Source organism: Adiantum capillus-veneris, chromosome 14 (genome assembly GCF_014529385.1).
Source record: "Adiantum capillus-veneris isolate H3 chromosome 14, ASM1452938v2, whole genome shotgun sequence".
NCBI lineage: Eukaryota > Viridiplantae > Streptophyta > Polypodiopsida > Polypodiales > Pteridaceae > Adiantum > Adiantum capillus-veneris.
The window spans coordinates 106,494,180-106,509,795 of NC_140944.1; the positions used below are offsets into that span (position 1 = coordinate 106,494,180).

Sequence of the window (15,616 nt, forward strand, 5' to 3'; positions counted from 1 at the left end):
TCCTTCGTAGTCGTGGGTCCCTGGATTTCCCCAGTTCAATCGCTTAGTCGATCAGCGTGCCTCTGGCGTGAGACGAGGGGGAGCTCTGCTGTGGGAGTGGCTCTTGCGGCTGTCCCGTGTCTGCTCTGAAGAATTCTGTAATCCGTCTTTGAGACTGGTTGGCCTCGCCATTCATCAGGCTCTCTCTGTGTCTGCGTAGCTCGAGCAAGAACAAACCCAGGCATCTTTGATCTTCGTATCCCATTACTCTTGAGAGTGGTCCAAAACCCTCTCTGAACAAGCAATGGAAGCGGCCTCGTATCTCGTAGTTGACGGGGCAGCGGCATGTATAATGCAGCTCTGTCTCAGGTTCCATGTCACACAAGGAGCATGTCCTGGCCTCTGCTGGTACCCCGCTGTATCTCCCAGTTTCAATCCGCAGCTGGTGAGACGATGTGCGTAACTGGCCAATAGCACATCGTATCCCATGAGACAAGTGGGTATCCATGTATCTGGGTCTCGTCACAAAACCATCTTTCGTAAGCTGGAGAAGGTGGTCTCTGTAGAAAGCCATCTTCGTGCCCAGTTCTTGTGCTGGTTGTATCCATGTCCTCCTAGTGTCTAGCTGGGTCAGGTCTTGGCGGATGAGCTTGGTGATCTCCGACTGTGTAAGAATGAGAGATGGTGCCTCCAATGAGTATTGGAATGGTGGCAGCCTGTCTATGCTGAACCCATGCGCCTGAAACCATGATATCATCTCCCCATACCAGCATGTTGTATCTCCTTGTATGGCTAACTGTCGAGAGGACTCAAGTGCTATGCGAGCATATCTGTCTCTGGGAAGTTCCCATGTGCGGTTTATGAAGGAGACTGATCTGATGAGCGCCTCCACCACTAGTGGAGGGGCCGCTAGCTCTGCTTGGATAATGGCCCGTGGTACTGATGCCTTGGCTCTAATGAGCCGCGAGATCATAGAGACGAGAGGTTTCTCCATGTTCCCCCATCCGTCTGTGCGACCTGGCCTCCCGTGGTGATCCAATGAAGGTCCCCATATCTCAGCCCCATAGAGCAATGCTGAGGCCACCAAGGTGTCAAAGAGCCAGAGCTTCGTCCGGGGTTCCTGAAACTGAACCTACGAACACATCCTCTCCAATCTACCCAATGCTGCGTGGGCTCTAGTCAGTCTGGTCTCTGCTGCTCTTCTGAGTGAGAATGTGGGTCCGCTAAAAACCACTCCAAGGTAAGTGTAAGCGTCTGTGTACTCCACAGTCTCCTGGCCGTATGTGAATGTAGGTGTTGATCTCCTGATCCACTGTGGGGTGGTATTAAACACCATAACCTTGGTTTTACCAAGGTTGACAGACAAACCACTTTCGTGGGAAAACGTATGCAAAGCATCCAATTGGCGTTGCATTCCCTTTGGGGATTCGGAGATCAACACAATATCATCCGCATATAACAAAAGTGGAATCCATGTCCCTGCCAGCTGTGCACCTTTATCCCCATCGCTGTCAATGTAGTCAGAGACCTCATCCACATACATACCGAAAAGAGTAGGAGAGAGCGGGCAGCCCTGCTTCACCCCAATAGTGGAGTGAATGAACCGGTATTGAGAGTCCCTCTGGGGTGCGTATATGCCCTACTACTGATCTGTACAATGCCATGATCCCCCAAATGAGCTCTGTGGGTACTCCCATTTCCTGTAATCTGCGCATCAATCTAGCTTTGGGTACTGTGTCAAAAGCTTTGCGGAAGTCCACAAAGCTACAATAGATCCGTCTCCCATGAGATCTGCCTTCCTCGATGATGGCCTTGAGTGTCAAGATGTGGTCAAGAGTAGAGAAGCCTCTCCTGAACCCTGCCTGCCCAGTTGCACTCATTCCTTCCCTCTCGCCCATCTACTCAGCTGTTGCTCAAGAATGGATGCATACAATCATGCCAGTGTGTGCCCAATCATAATAGTGCGATAATTCCCAGGCCCTGGGGGTCTCCTGACTTGAAGATAGGTACTATGGTAGATAGGCTCCAAGTGTCCGGTAGGCCCTCGCACATGGCACGGTTAAACATAACTGCTAGAAGCTCTGCTAGTAGATCTTTGGCATGCATGAAATGCTCAGCGACTAAGCCATCATGATCATATGCTCTCCCAGTCCTCATCCTGTCAATAGCTTTCTTCACCATCTCAGCGGTGAAAAAAGCACATGTGTGTGGGCATGGGTCGGGGGGGTTGGGGAGGGGTGGCTGTCCATGTACTGTGTACAAAGATGATGCGTACTGACCCCAGGTCTCTGTGGAGGAAATAGCAGGGGGGGGGGGGGGGGGGGGACTGCTCATGAAAGAGCCGCCACGCCTCACGCGAGTCTTGACTCAAGAATAGCTGATATAGATCCTGTTCGAGTCGAGCCAAAAAAGCCCTCTTCTTCTGCCGTACCAGGCGTCGGAAGTCAATCTTTGACTGTCTGTGAGTGACGTCCCCCAAAAGCACCTCCCTCTGAAGTCTGGCTCTAGTCTGGCGACACTCCTCATCATACCAGCTGTTCTGAGGCATGCTCCCTGATCGGCGGCTCTGCTCAGGCTGGGTGTGTGGGTATGCTTCTGCTGCTGCCTCATGTAATGTCTGTGTCAGTATAGTAGTTAGCTCCTCCAGAGGTCGCCCGGGTCCTCGGTGCATAGTCGTCTGTAGATCCCGTCCATGTATACAGAATCCGTCTCCCGTGTGAATGTGTAGCGAGTAGGGGCTGCTACCCGTGGTCATCGACACCAGAGCATGATCTACTGCTACCCCGACCGGTCTGCGCCCAACTGTGAGATCGTGGATACTAGAGATGAGATTCGGTTGTGCCATGACATAGTCCACTGTGCTGGCTCCATGCGTGTGAGGGAAACATGTAAAACCTCCCGCAGCAGGAAATCTCTGTAGGCCGTTCAAGATGGCCAATCCATGTGCAGTGCCCATGTCTATCAGGTGTCGCCCGTACTCGGTATATTCCACATCGTGTGATAGTCTGGACAGGCCCGTCTCCACAACATCTAGCTCTCTTAGCATCTCTTCTGAAGTATCATAAAACACTCCCTGGTGATGGGCAGTCCTAGCATTGAAGTCCCCTAGGATGATAATGTCACCATCCCTAGAGAACTCCCATATGTCATCATCCAGAATAGAGAAAGGGGACTGTCCTCTAGGCTCTGGGTGATGCATAAACTGATGTACTCAAGGGAAAGTAGCAAATAGCTAGGTAGAGATATTTGCCTGTCTCTGCTTTCAATCTCACCCACATGTACCTAGCCTGCTCATCCGTGCGGGCTATATGTATCAGTGGCTGCAGATCCTCTCTAAATAACCAACCAACCCCCCCCCCCCCCCCCCCCCCCCCCCCCCCTCCCCCGAGCCCCGCCCTCTGTGTTCTGAGCGTGTCTCCTATCTGTAAGCTGTCTCCCACCTGTATCCACTGATGTGAGGCATGGATTGCCCAGGGGCCTGGTGTGTCTCAGAGTAAAAGATGATGTCTCTTCCAGTAAAGCTATCCTCAAAAGCACCTACATCAAGACGCATAGATCCATTACAGTTCCAGGCAGCCACTTTGAGTGTGGTCCCATAAGTCTCGCACCGTCATGTGGAGCATCGCTCTAGTATTACCACTTTTCCGTCTCGGTAGAAGGCAATCTTGCCTTTTCCCCTTGCCGCTCTAATCTCCGGCATTACTTCCTTCATATGAGCGATCTGCAAGAGGGTGAGTATAACCGGCCTGTACAATGTAGAGGGCGGTACTATTTCAATTACCTGTTAACTTTACACAGAGCACTGAGAAGGGAAGAGAACACAGTTGCGTCCAGCGACTAGAATGTCACTGCGCACACGAGACCGACACCCTGTAGGCCCCAAAGCCTAGCGCCCCTTTCGGTAAAGCACCTGTCTAGGACGGATTCCCTCGCTATCTGGAAGCTTTCTGGTGAGCTGTCACAGAAATTCAGCGGGCTGTAATTCCGTGTTTTTCACTACCGGGTGCCCAAAAGCCTGTACACGCATCCCAAGGCTCTCACGAGGCTCCCCCGGGGTTCCCTTGCAGTTTAGGTGCGAAACCCTAAACCTGCAGAAAAACACAGCAGGCTGTAATTCGCTGTTTCGGATCGTTTTTAGCAGAGCGAACATGCCTACGCGTGTCCCAAGGGCTCCCGCACGCAATGAGACAGTTCCCCTGTGAATTGGACGAGTTTTCACGCCAGAAAACTCTCCGAACTCGCAATCTTTCGCGATGGAACTGTGCGTACCTGTGGGGGATTAGCAATTAGCTAATCCGGTTCCTGTTCAGAAGGCTCTTGCCTTGGCAAACGCGCATAAACCCCCAGAACTGTACATGTTCATCTGAGTAGCCCAACTAGTGGGGCATTACCATATGTGCCAAAGGGGGGAGAGAGATGCACGAGAGCAAGTCATCGCGCTACATGAGACAGAGGAGAAGGCAAGCTTTCCATTAAAGCTGTAGACCTGCACCCACTACTCACACACACACTGTAGGTCACTTGTGTTCAAAAATTAGCCTCCTCTCTCAAATTGGGCGCCCCCTCTTCATGCTGGAAGTGGCAAAATTGCCTGGAGCCGCCATGTGTCTAGTTTGCCCCTTTTGAGTTAATTCTCTAGTTCCCACTGACTTATAAAGTTATAAGTGACTTTCCGAGTGGCCCAGACTTCATTTGGCGCACACAGGCTTCCATACTCATCAGAATTCAGTGCTAACTGGCCCGACCAGTCCCAGACTGACTGACCCAGACTCCCGCTGTGAGAAACCTATTCGGCTGCAGCCGTTTCACACTGGCCATGCAATGTCCACTTGCACCTTTTCAAGGGTTCCGGGGAAAACAAGTAAAAATAAAAATATCTAGTACTTATTTACGGAAGGCAACAGGAAAAATACACCTCCTGGTGACAGTGAGATCATCCCCGAGAAAGATGCCAGTCTCTTTAATAGTTGGTCTTTTCTTCAAGAAGGACTTCTTCGCTTCCATGGAGGGAAAACGGAGGATGAGTGCTCTTTCTTTTGAGGTTTCTCCACTGCTTCCATTTTTCTTTATCTTGCCCACTCTCCATGCCCTTGTGTGCGTCGGCTCATGAACCCCCATCAAGGCTGTGAGTTCTTTTACTTCTTCGTCCACATTGCCTTTGTCTTTAAGACCGCAAATTCTCACATGCAAAGCGCACACCCGTCTCGTTTGCTCCTCCTCTAGTGTCTGATTAATGATAGTGGGTGTGGACGTGTGCGTTATCTCCTTGCCTTTTCCTTTCTTGGCCACCTTGATCCATTTCTCGGCTTCATCCGCCTTCTATTGAGTTTTGATAAGAACATCCACCCAAGAAGTCGTCATTTCTTTGTGTTGCTCTTCTCCCTCTTTGATGGCCCGTACTTGCTCCTTGATTGTGTTGATTTCTTCAATTACTGAGGGTTGCAGTTCGCCCTCTTCCAGTGTGTTTCTTGATCGTGCTTCGGCGAGATCTTTCTTGAGCGACGCAATCTCTTCCTCTTGAGTCGTCACATGGTCTTCTAGCGTACTTATCTTGCTCTCTTGGATCAGCATGCGTCCTTCGAGCATGTTTATTGTGCCCAAAAAATTGCGGTTCATCTTGGTAATGGTCTCCGTCATTTCCTCTTTGCACTTCTGAATGGCATTCTCTAGGGGGTCGGCTTTATCGTTCAGCTTCCTCATGCTTGATCACCGTACGCCAAGGAGGCACTAAACGTGCGTGTGTACCCACACTATCAGCGGGCGCGGTAGCTGGGCGAGTGGGAGAGCGTGGGGCGGTATGGCAGGGGAGGGGGAGCGATAGAGTGCAAATGGGAGAGAGAGAGAGAAGGAAGAAAGGGGGGGGGGGGGGGGGGGGGGGGGGATAAAAAAGAAAAGAAATAAATAAACTGGTATATTAACGTCTTCGAAAGGCCAAATTGACCCATGGGACCGAGCGATAAATACATAGCGAATCTGAACCATGCCGAAAAAAAAATAAAAATAAAATTTATTTCCTACGCGTAGAGGAAGGGGGGGGGGGGGGGGGGGGACATCCTACGCGTAGCATGCGGGGAGGGGGGGGACACCCGGCGGGGCTGCACGCGAAACGAGGGGGGGCGGGTTTGCAGAGGCAGCGCGAGGGAAGGCGGCAGGAGTTCCACTGCGCACGGGGCTGCAGGCGGGCAGGGGTTGCAGGAGTTCCACTGCGCGCGGGGTTGCAGGCGGGCACAGCAGCGCAGGGGTTGCAGGAGTTCCACTGCGCGCGGGGCTGCAGGCGGGCACAGCGGCGTGCGGGCATGAGCAGGCGCGGGGGGCGCGAGGGGGCAGAGAGAGAGAGAGAGAGAGAGAGAGAGAGCGGGGATGATGTGCTACTTCTTGAGTCCAGGTTGACAAAGTACTCAAAAAGCTCAGCACCATCCTCGTTGAGGCTCTCAGGAAATGTTTTCTGCTATTCACTCTTGTGGGCGCGGTCGAAGATGAACTCTGCTGACACTTTGTCCAAACAGCTGATGTTGGCTTCCAGATATGTGCAGATCTCCGAACCAAGCGACAAGTACTCCAAACAAAGCAAAGCAAAAGTGGCAAAGCAAAGCGGAAGCCTCTGAAGCTGTCAAGTTGTCAACACATTGTAAAACAGCACAAACGATATTTGTCAACACAACCCAACTATGTAAAGGTGTTGGGTCTGCCGGCACAAGAAAAGGAGCTGGCGGCAGGACGACGTAGATTAGCAGCGTACGAAAAGCTTGGCCTGGAGCAGCATATGATTTCGTTAATCGACAGCAGGTATTAGGCTACGTGGAGCAATTGCTGTGGCTTGATTTCATAAAAACGTTGTAGGCCAGCCAAGTAAAAATGAGCATTTTCTGAATTAATTGCTTGGCAACATTTAGAAATGGTCTTAGGAGGCTTCCATGTAGATGTTGCTTGGCCCATGCCTTTATAATAGCCACTTTGATGTGCATTTGTGTATAAACTTCTGCAGCAATGGTAAAAGCTCACCATGCAGATTTTCGAATAAATGTTTGTGTATGCGCATATGTTTGGGACCTGGGGATACTGGGCATTCTGAACTGTTTGGGATTGAAGGAATCCCGTTTGTTCTAGCAGTTGCGTGCAAAGCTTTTTGTCTTATTCTGTTTCTATTGGACTGAAGGCCGTACCCAGTCTATTCAGTACAGCTTTGTGCTCTGGTCATTTCCTTATATTGCTACTTGAAGAAATGTGAGGGGTGCGCTATCATGATCTTGTTAATTGAAAACTGCACCTGATAATGTTTTTGAAAAAGACTGTACAGGCAGTGTAGGTGTGATCAGGCCATATAAAAATCTGTAAAGATACTGTATGCATGACTCAAGCAATAGCTTTGATTTCTTTTGTAAGCCCTCTTCCAAATTTTAAAATATTCATGGATAGAAAAATGGCTCTTTCATAACTCATATACAGCTTTTCCAGTATGCCTAGATTCTATTTCGCATGTGGGGTGAAAGCCCTTTTAAAATGGTCAATTGGAAATCAAGGCTAGAATTTAGGTTTCTACCTAGCACAAGTGAGAAGAGGACCATGAATAAACAGTATTTTCCTCTGCCTTAACAAAGTCATACAATAAGCCACAAGCCCCTATTAATAGTAACGCTCCACAGAGCAGCAGTTTGCAATTTTGTATGTTGTGCCTTCTTTCCCTCTTATATCTCCAATGGAGCTTAGAGCAGTGGGCTCCCTGAAATATTACATTTGTTGTCTTATTGATCAGGAAGGCCCGTGCTATGCTCGACAGCAAATAATGATTCTTGTCTGTACCTGGGCGGGCTTCATAGCATGTTATTGACAAGGCTATCACTTATCCAATAATTATGGATCTACCTAATCAGATTTTATTTTGATGTTTTCGGCTCCCTGAAATAAAAACACAAGGAAGTCATATAGAAAGTATGTTGAATAGATGTTCCTGTTTTTTACAGCATGGTTGCATGGGTGTTCACATCAAATGCATAAGATATAAAACCAAGTTGCCTTTATTCAACAACATCTTGTGTTTTGTATATAAGGTGGACCTTTATCGAGCAGTGACCCTACCTGGTAGCCCGACAATTGGGCATGTTTTTGGGGGACAACTTCTTGGACAGGTATATGTTTTTTTTTTTGAAAAAGAAGAGAAAATATATTTATTTTTATACGGGCAAGTAAGCTGTATTGGCTCCTAGATATAAATAGGGGAGTGGCTTGGAACAGTGTGTAGGGCTTATGTGTGAATGTTCAGCAAATGGAAGGTGATTGCAAGTATTTTTTGGCTGCGGCTGCGGACTCACTACAGTGGCAATTAAAGAACTCAATAAGGAGTTTGGCATCCCCCTAACTTGATGGCGGTCTCTGACTCATCAGAGGGTGAACCGGATTCTACCTATGCAAGGATGGGTTTCTACCAGGATGTGGAGCGTATCAGTGGCAGCCCTTTACAGGATTGTAATTAGCAGGATGACCATTAAAGATTATTTGAGTTCGAGAGGTTTTGCTTTGCACTTTTCCCAAGTAGTGATTGCAGAAGTCATTTTCAATGGATTATTGCAGCAGTATGGCTAAGGTGTCTGTGGAAGCAAGGAGTAATTGGCATATGTATTTTCTGATGGATTTGGAGACTTGGTGTTATGTGAGCGTCATTGACGGGGGGAATGTAGTCTGGGACACGGTCGGGATGGGAGTACAGTGTCACAAACAAACGTGAGTATAAACACGGCCAGTGTGGCTGGTCACTGTAAGAGAAGGCCTGAACTATGCTTCATTGTGTCCGGGTGGAAGTCATGTGAAGTTTGAATACGGCAAGTGTGACTAGCCACTTAAGAGGAGGCCTAGGCTTTATATGTGATGATGACCACCACTAGCTAAGCGTTAATGGACAGCCTGTGAGACTAGCGTGGCAGTTTGCCCCAAGGGGTGAGACGGGGGGAGTATGGGACACTCGATCTTGTCGGTGCTCACACTTTGTTCTGGAACAATGGGTTAATGGCGAATGGTGTCTAATGGTGGTTGCAGTGAGTGCTCTGTCCAACAAGTGCATGCAACATCACAAACATGAAAAGTGCAGCCATTGTATATGTATGTGCATGCTTGCTTGTACTATGTGCCTGCCAGTGCACACTATGTTCTATGTTTGCAAGTATGTGAGGTTGCTTTTCCTTGTTGCAGGCCTTGGCAGCAGCTAGCAAGTCTGTTGATCCCGCACTTCTTGTTCACAGTCTTCACTCATACTTCTTACGAACTGGCGACACCAATGGTCGGTCTTAATGTGTTTGCATGTCTCATGTGAATAGGATATAGTGACTCTGAAGTCCTCATTGCTTTTTTTTTTAGAGCCACTAATTTATCAGGTACAGCGGCTGCGTGATGGCCATAGCTTTGCAACCCGACGTATCGCAGCTATCCAGAAAGGTCACACCATCTTCCTCATGATGGCATCCTTTCAAGTATGTCATACCAGGTTCTTTTGGTTTTCTAATTTGACACTCAATTAGACACTTGAAGGTGTAGCAACATAAAGAAAACTATGGAAGGCTTAACATTTGATATTTTGGAAGTGGAAGTGGCCAGAGGTGAAGTATTTTTATAAATTGTGCTGCTAGGTCCGTGCCCATAATGTCATGGTGTATCGAGGGAAAATAGCTCATGGGTGTCTTGGTTGTTTGGTTTTGTTTATCTTTCAAAATACGTATTTTCAATGTGTTTTAGGCTCTCATGAGGTGGAGCTCTTAGAATGAATTTTTAGTTTTCCCATGTGATGTTGCTTTTTAGGTCTTCTTGTTTAGAGTTCACTGGATTTATATCGTGTCTTTGTTTGCTTAAATAGAATTATAGAAACAAGAGGCTTGGGGTTTTAGTTGATGTGCACTTCTTGAATATGGGTGAATTATGGAAAGGCTATGCCGCCAAGGTTAAACGTAATGTAGTATGCCATTGATTTTTTTATTGTGAGAAAAAGTTTGGGGTAGCTCTTCAGTAGTAAAGCTTTATACACAGTATTAAGTAGCAACCTTTGTATTCAGAGGGTTGAGGAAGGTTTTACTCATCAAGAACCGATGCCATCAGCTCCTAATCCAGAGGAGGTTTGTCCAACTATGTTTGCTCTGCTTACTTTGGATTTTAATGATAGCTATGCCAGTCCTTGATGACACATTTACTGTTTGTGGATAGTTAATGAATGCAGAAGAGCTTCAAGAACGCTGTAGGACTGATCCACGATTACCTGTGTAAGAGTTAAATTAAATGATACTAATTTCCATTAATAGTCTGTTTTGTGAGTACCTACAAACTAAAGGGGATTTTTTTTTTTTTGGTTTGAATTGCTCGAAACTCAGCGATTTTAGAATTAGACTATTGAAAAGAAAAGTGGTTCTGGCTCACATTGATGTGCGACCATGTAATCCTGGTGACAGAGTGAAGCCTGCAGCGAGGGAACCAAGGTATGCATTATACAAGTGAGGAAGCCTCTAGTCAATCTGTTTTGTCTAAATAAGCAAATGCGGCATGCTGATAGGGATAAAGTTTGGTTCCGAGCACGGGGCAAGCTGTCTGATGATCAGGCCTTGCAAAGGTAATTACAGAGTCCTATGATTCTCAAATCTAATAATGCATAGTGTCTTAATGTGTACAAGGAGCTTCAAGCCCCACATGATTACACAGACATGAGTAGATACAGACTTACAAGAAAAAATTCCCTTTTTTGGTTAATAGGAACAGAATTTTGTGAAAATAGACATGGCATGGATCTTCTTTTGTTGCATGGGCATTCTTCTTTTTTGCCATGTGGGGCCTAGCACTAAACCAGAGCCACTCCGAAGCTTAATAGGATGGGTTTTAATATGTTGCCAGCCACAGTAGATCCGTGGTTTCAGATTATATCACGTAACTGAGGCTTTTTTGCTTAGGACCAGAAAGTGTAGAGATAAGCAAGCGTTTTAATTGTGGTCTGTTTTAAATTTCTAGCCATTTGTGCATGTTAGGGCAGATTTGTGAGCGAACCCTTGTGTGTACATGATCGTGCACTGCACGCACACGCGCACATACTAGGTTGTCTCTTTTCTTTTGGAAATTTGGAGTTTTGCAATTAGTCAAAAACTTGAAAAGTAAAGTTTTGAAAATTATTATGGATCTTACAAATAGTGGACTGGCTCTTTGCTTCTTATCGAAGTGGTTATGGTGGCAGATGTGTAGCAGCATATGCTTCAGATATTGGGTTTGTAAACACATCTCTCCGTCCCCATCGCGGTATTGCAGGCTATCAAACAAGAACCTTGAGCTTGGACCATTCGTAAGTTAATTGCCATCTGTTGTCCCAGTTTATGCAGTATTGAAGATTTTGTCCTCGGCAAGATATGTGTGGATGGATGTGACCATGAGCTTAGTATTTGGCTGATGCATTACATCTGCCCAACATTACAAAGAACTTGTGTGTTGGGCAAATGGTTGAGCAGGGTTTGCAGGTGAGGTTCAATTCTGATGGCCTCTATATAGAGGAATACAAGAAGAATGAAAAGTGTTAGCACTAATGAAATTGTAGGAGGCTTGTAGAGGGTAGCTTGTCATATCAATTTAGTGGGTGGATAATCTTCATGCAAGGGATGATCGTTTCTACATACTGGGTCGTTTCTCTTTTTATTAGCTAGATATTTTCCAGATTCTTCCATCCACATTACTTGCAGCAGTGCAACCAATCTACCTCGTGACACAAAGCAAAACTACCATCACGTCGCAGGTATCGATCTCTGGCAGCCCCGACCAGACCCAAGAAGCCTAGGCTAACCGTCCCACCACCCTCGGCTTGCTGATTCTTGCCTAATGCCCCCAACAAAAAAAAAGGGCCAGCTTTCTCCTCCTGCAGCAGCTGCCCCTCTTCGTGCGTACATGGGCACGTCCTGGTCATAGCAGCATAGACGAGAATAAATCTTAGTGCGCTCGTTCGTGTACACCTGTGGCCTGCCCTGCTCCTCTACGCGCGTCTTTGGTACCGCCTCTTCACCTATTCTCCTGGCAGCCATCGGCTCCTGCAATTGGCAGCTATAATCGCATCTACCTGAGATTCCGCTTATTAACCCTTTTTTAAAATGTGTCAGACATATTAGAGGAATTTGGACGTTGCTCCTCTTAATATCTTCTCAGTTGATGGATATGATGACCCTCTTATTTTTGAAATAGCAATCTTGCTAAGATATATTGTTTTGAAAATAGAGATTTACCACAGGGAGGGAAATACATGTACCTGTCATGCGGGTTGAACAAAAAGATATTTTCAGTATCAAAAATTAGTCACATTCTTATTTGCAAAGGGATATCATTTAAGGGACTTCCCAAAAACATTTACAGATGGAAAAAGCATACTACTGCCTGTATGCACGTAATATAGTAGTGAACGCCCCAAGAGATTATTAGTTTCTTCTCACGAGTGGGTTCTTTCGAATTGCAGCATGTGGTTTCATAAATCATTCCGGGCAGATGAATGGCTCCTCCATGTGGTAAGCTTTGTATATTCCACAATTCCAACTGTACCAATGCTCTTTCAAATTCCTTTTTGGAACTGCCGCTACATGACGGTTATTTATGGGTGTTTTCTCTTTACTTGTGACAGGTTGAGAGTCCTCGTGCCAACAATGCAAGGGGATTGGTCTTGGGGAAAATTTACACAAGGAGTGGGGAGGTGAGTGGGATTGAAGTATTTGAGAAGTCAATTGTGGTGAATATTTTTAAAGAGTGAGGCATCGATGGATGGTTGTGTGTGGTTCAGTTGGTGGTTTCAACTGCCCAAGAAGGCGTCATTCGCATGATTGACAAATCGAAGGTGAATGCCAAATCAAAATTGTAGACGGTTTGTTATAGAGGATGTCTCATTAAGTGGGAGCCACTTTAGACGGTGTGATCTAAATGTTCAGATCACTTTGTAAGCATGGTGTATTGGAGGTGGCAAACTCATCTTTCAGAGGGCAGCTAATATTGACACGGAGGCGACAATTTTGATAGTTCCTCAAAAAGCAGTATATCTCTGGTGTACCCATTACACAAAATAAATATTAATTGCAGTATACATTTTGACAAGCAACATGTTGTCTATGTTCTTTTGATTGTCAAATGAGTGAGGTCTCTGCGTTTGGGTGCTAATGTGCTGTTCATTGTGATGTATCATACACCCTTCATCAAATTGCCCTTGAGCTTTGTTTGCCAAGTATGAAAGCCATCACTATTGAATCTATCAATTCCCTTTTCTCCTATCCTCTGCATGGAACAGTGGGCTGTGTGTCAATTGTATCTACTAAGGTTGTCACATTAGATGACAACCGACACAAATGTTCTTCTTTAAGACTATTATTGTTCTTTAAATACATGATAAAAGGGAAAATGTTTCGTTTGAAAGTTGATGGTCCATACTTCAGCCAACCTAAACCTGAAGAAGGGTCCAAGCATTTTAGCGGTAAGCAAGAGTCTTTTTTAAATTGTAAATTTTCTTTTCAGATTACTTTACGTATGGTAAGATTGAAGTGATGCTTTTCTCAGATTGTGATCTTTTCTCGAGAATTGGCACATTGAATGGGTAGTGATGGAGACGGTGGTAGAAAAAAAGGGATTTCTTTTTCCTAGTCATATATGTTGGAGATGACATGTGGTCTTTATTACAAAATTTTTATTCGGTAGGAGGCAAGAGATGGAGCGCTAAGTCCCCCTCTCTCCCCTCTTTATCGCATGCAAAGGGGCTTTTTTTAGTTTTGGACTTTAGCCTTCAGGTCGCAGATTGCAACACGTGTAAAGGGCTCCCCCCTCCGCCATATTATGTTAGTAGATGTACATACATGCTCTCATGGCTCAAAACTTTGCAAGCACTACGTAGCGTTTAAATTTTGGCGCTGATAAATTTACCAATTACACTTGCTCCGCAAAGTTCCTACTTTGCTTGGGTGATTTGAATGTGCAATCCATTATGGTAATGCAGAATTTGATTGGCCTTTTTCTCTTATGGAGGAAAGTTCTAGATGCCTTTTCCTTCTCATGGAGGAAAGCTCACAATTTGCTAAGCCTTTAGATCGTCAAAGTGCAATCAATTCTGTTGAAATGTGTTAACAAGAGCTTTTAGAAAGGTTTAATCATGCATTTGTTCTACATTTATTTTCATGGAATGTGCATTTTTATAATTTTGTTGTGATATAGGATATGCCATATCTACACAGTGGGCAACATTTTGGTAGAACCCCTCTGTAGAATTGTAGTTTTACTTCATGCAACATTTTGCCATGGCTATGAAGATAGACCTCTTTCTTTCAAAGATACAATGGAGAGTGTACGATGGTCATGGCTCCTTTTTAGGCTTCTAGAGAGCCATAGTTATGTTAGAACTTTTTTTTTGTCTTCTGCAGAATCTTGATAGATAATACCCATAAAAAATGCTTCACTTTTACTTATACTTACCTCAAAAATTTAAGTTTCATTGTGATAATTTAAAGAAAAATGCGGCTATTGAACACTACAGCATTGAAAGCTTGCTAACTAAACTGCTTAAAGTATTTGTGAGAACCTTGCCCAAGCTTGAGGTAATTCTTATGCTTAAATGACTAAAGTCCTTGAAGTGTTCAATTCAAAGAGAAACTCTTAAGAGGCGTAAACGGTTTCCATGCTTAATTGACTAAGTGCTTGAAGTGTTCAATTCAAACCAAATAATTAAGAAACATAAAAGACGCATGTCAAAATATTCCACATGTATCCCTCATGACGTGTTTAACCTTATTGGATAGGTTTTAAAGGGGTCTAATGAAAATTTAAATGCATATAAGTAAATAATTAAGTTCTTTCTCTCAAAGAGAAAAAATAGAAAACATTTCAAATGATATAATTAAATAATACGCGAGAGAGAGAGAGAGAGAGAGAGAGAGAGAGGACCAAGCTTGAGAGGGAGGGGGTATGCTCTCCCACATACACAGACACATATACACTCTCATTATGTGAAGTGCAAAGTGCAAGAGCTCCATCTCCTTCTCCAAGCTTGTTGAGAAGTGGAGAGCTGACACCAACACTCTTGGCTATGAAATGTAAATCCAACCAAGAGCCATGCTTCAATGCTTAAGTTTGTCCTCTTCATCTTCATTACTATGCTATTATACTATGCTAAGCAAGAAGAGTGATGATAAGTAAAGAACTATTTCTTTCTCCTATAAATGATTCTTCTTTCTCTTTCCTATGCTCCTTCCCAGCTAGCTCTGTCAACCTTCGAAGGTGTTTGAGGCCTTGTGGACCAAGGTTTTGGATAGCTAATGCTTTTTGCAAAGTTTATGTTAGGCTTGTGATGCATGAAGCTTTCCATCTTCATAGCATCACCAAGGTCACAAGGAACAGAAAGATTATATTGTACCAAGTCTCTCTTGATGGGAGAATCTATAATACAAACGCCCTTTGGAGGAGGACTTGGAGGGGGACCAGCTCCAAGGAAATCCGGTCCTCAACTATTGTCATGTTCTTTAATATTCTCTCTTATAAAAGTATTGTTAATATCAAGTCAATTAAGTACTATGTTTTTGTTGCTACCATCAATTAAGTTTACCCTCTATGTTCTCAAAGTGATCTCCCAAAAATCTTAACTCTAATTCTCTTAATTCCGTTATTCTCAAAG

The 15,616-nt window shown here is 45.2% G+C and overlaps 1 protein-coding gene across 2 annotated transcripts in view; it reads left to right on the forward strand.

Moving 5' to 3' along the window:
• LOC147442904 (acyl-CoA hydrolase 2-like) overlaps nucleotides 1–13,063 on the forward strand; it is a 70,157-nt gene extending 57,094 nt beyond the window's left edge. For both annotated transcript variants that reach the window (XM_086528895.1, XM_086528896.1), the window contains exons 7-17: nucleotides 8,028–8,105; nucleotides 9,163–9,250; nucleotides 9,328–9,440; nucleotides 10,017–10,076; nucleotides 10,165–10,220; nucleotides 10,329–10,433; nucleotides 10,508–10,564; nucleotides 11,177–11,281; nucleotides 12,434–12,482; nucleotides 12,596–12,664; nucleotides 12,752–13,063. In XM_086528895.1, coding sequence (XP_086385021.1) covers nucleotides 8,028–8,105; nucleotides 9,163–9,250; nucleotides 9,328–9,440; nucleotides 10,017–10,076; nucleotides 10,165–10,220; nucleotides 10,329–10,433; nucleotides 10,508–10,564; nucleotides 11,177–11,281; nucleotides 12,434–12,482; nucleotides 12,596–12,664; nucleotides 12,752–12,829 — 858 coding nt within the window. In that variant the 3' untranslated portion in view covers nucleotides 12,830–13,063. The remainder of the gene's footprint in view (nucleotides 1–8,027; nucleotides 8,106–9,162; nucleotides 9,251–9,327; nucleotides 9,441–10,016; nucleotides 10,077–10,164; nucleotides 10,221–10,328; nucleotides 10,434–10,507; nucleotides 10,565–11,176; nucleotides 11,282–12,433; nucleotides 12,483–12,595; nucleotides 12,665–12,751) is intronic.
• Nucleotides 13,064–15,616: the final 2,553 nt, after the last annotated feature.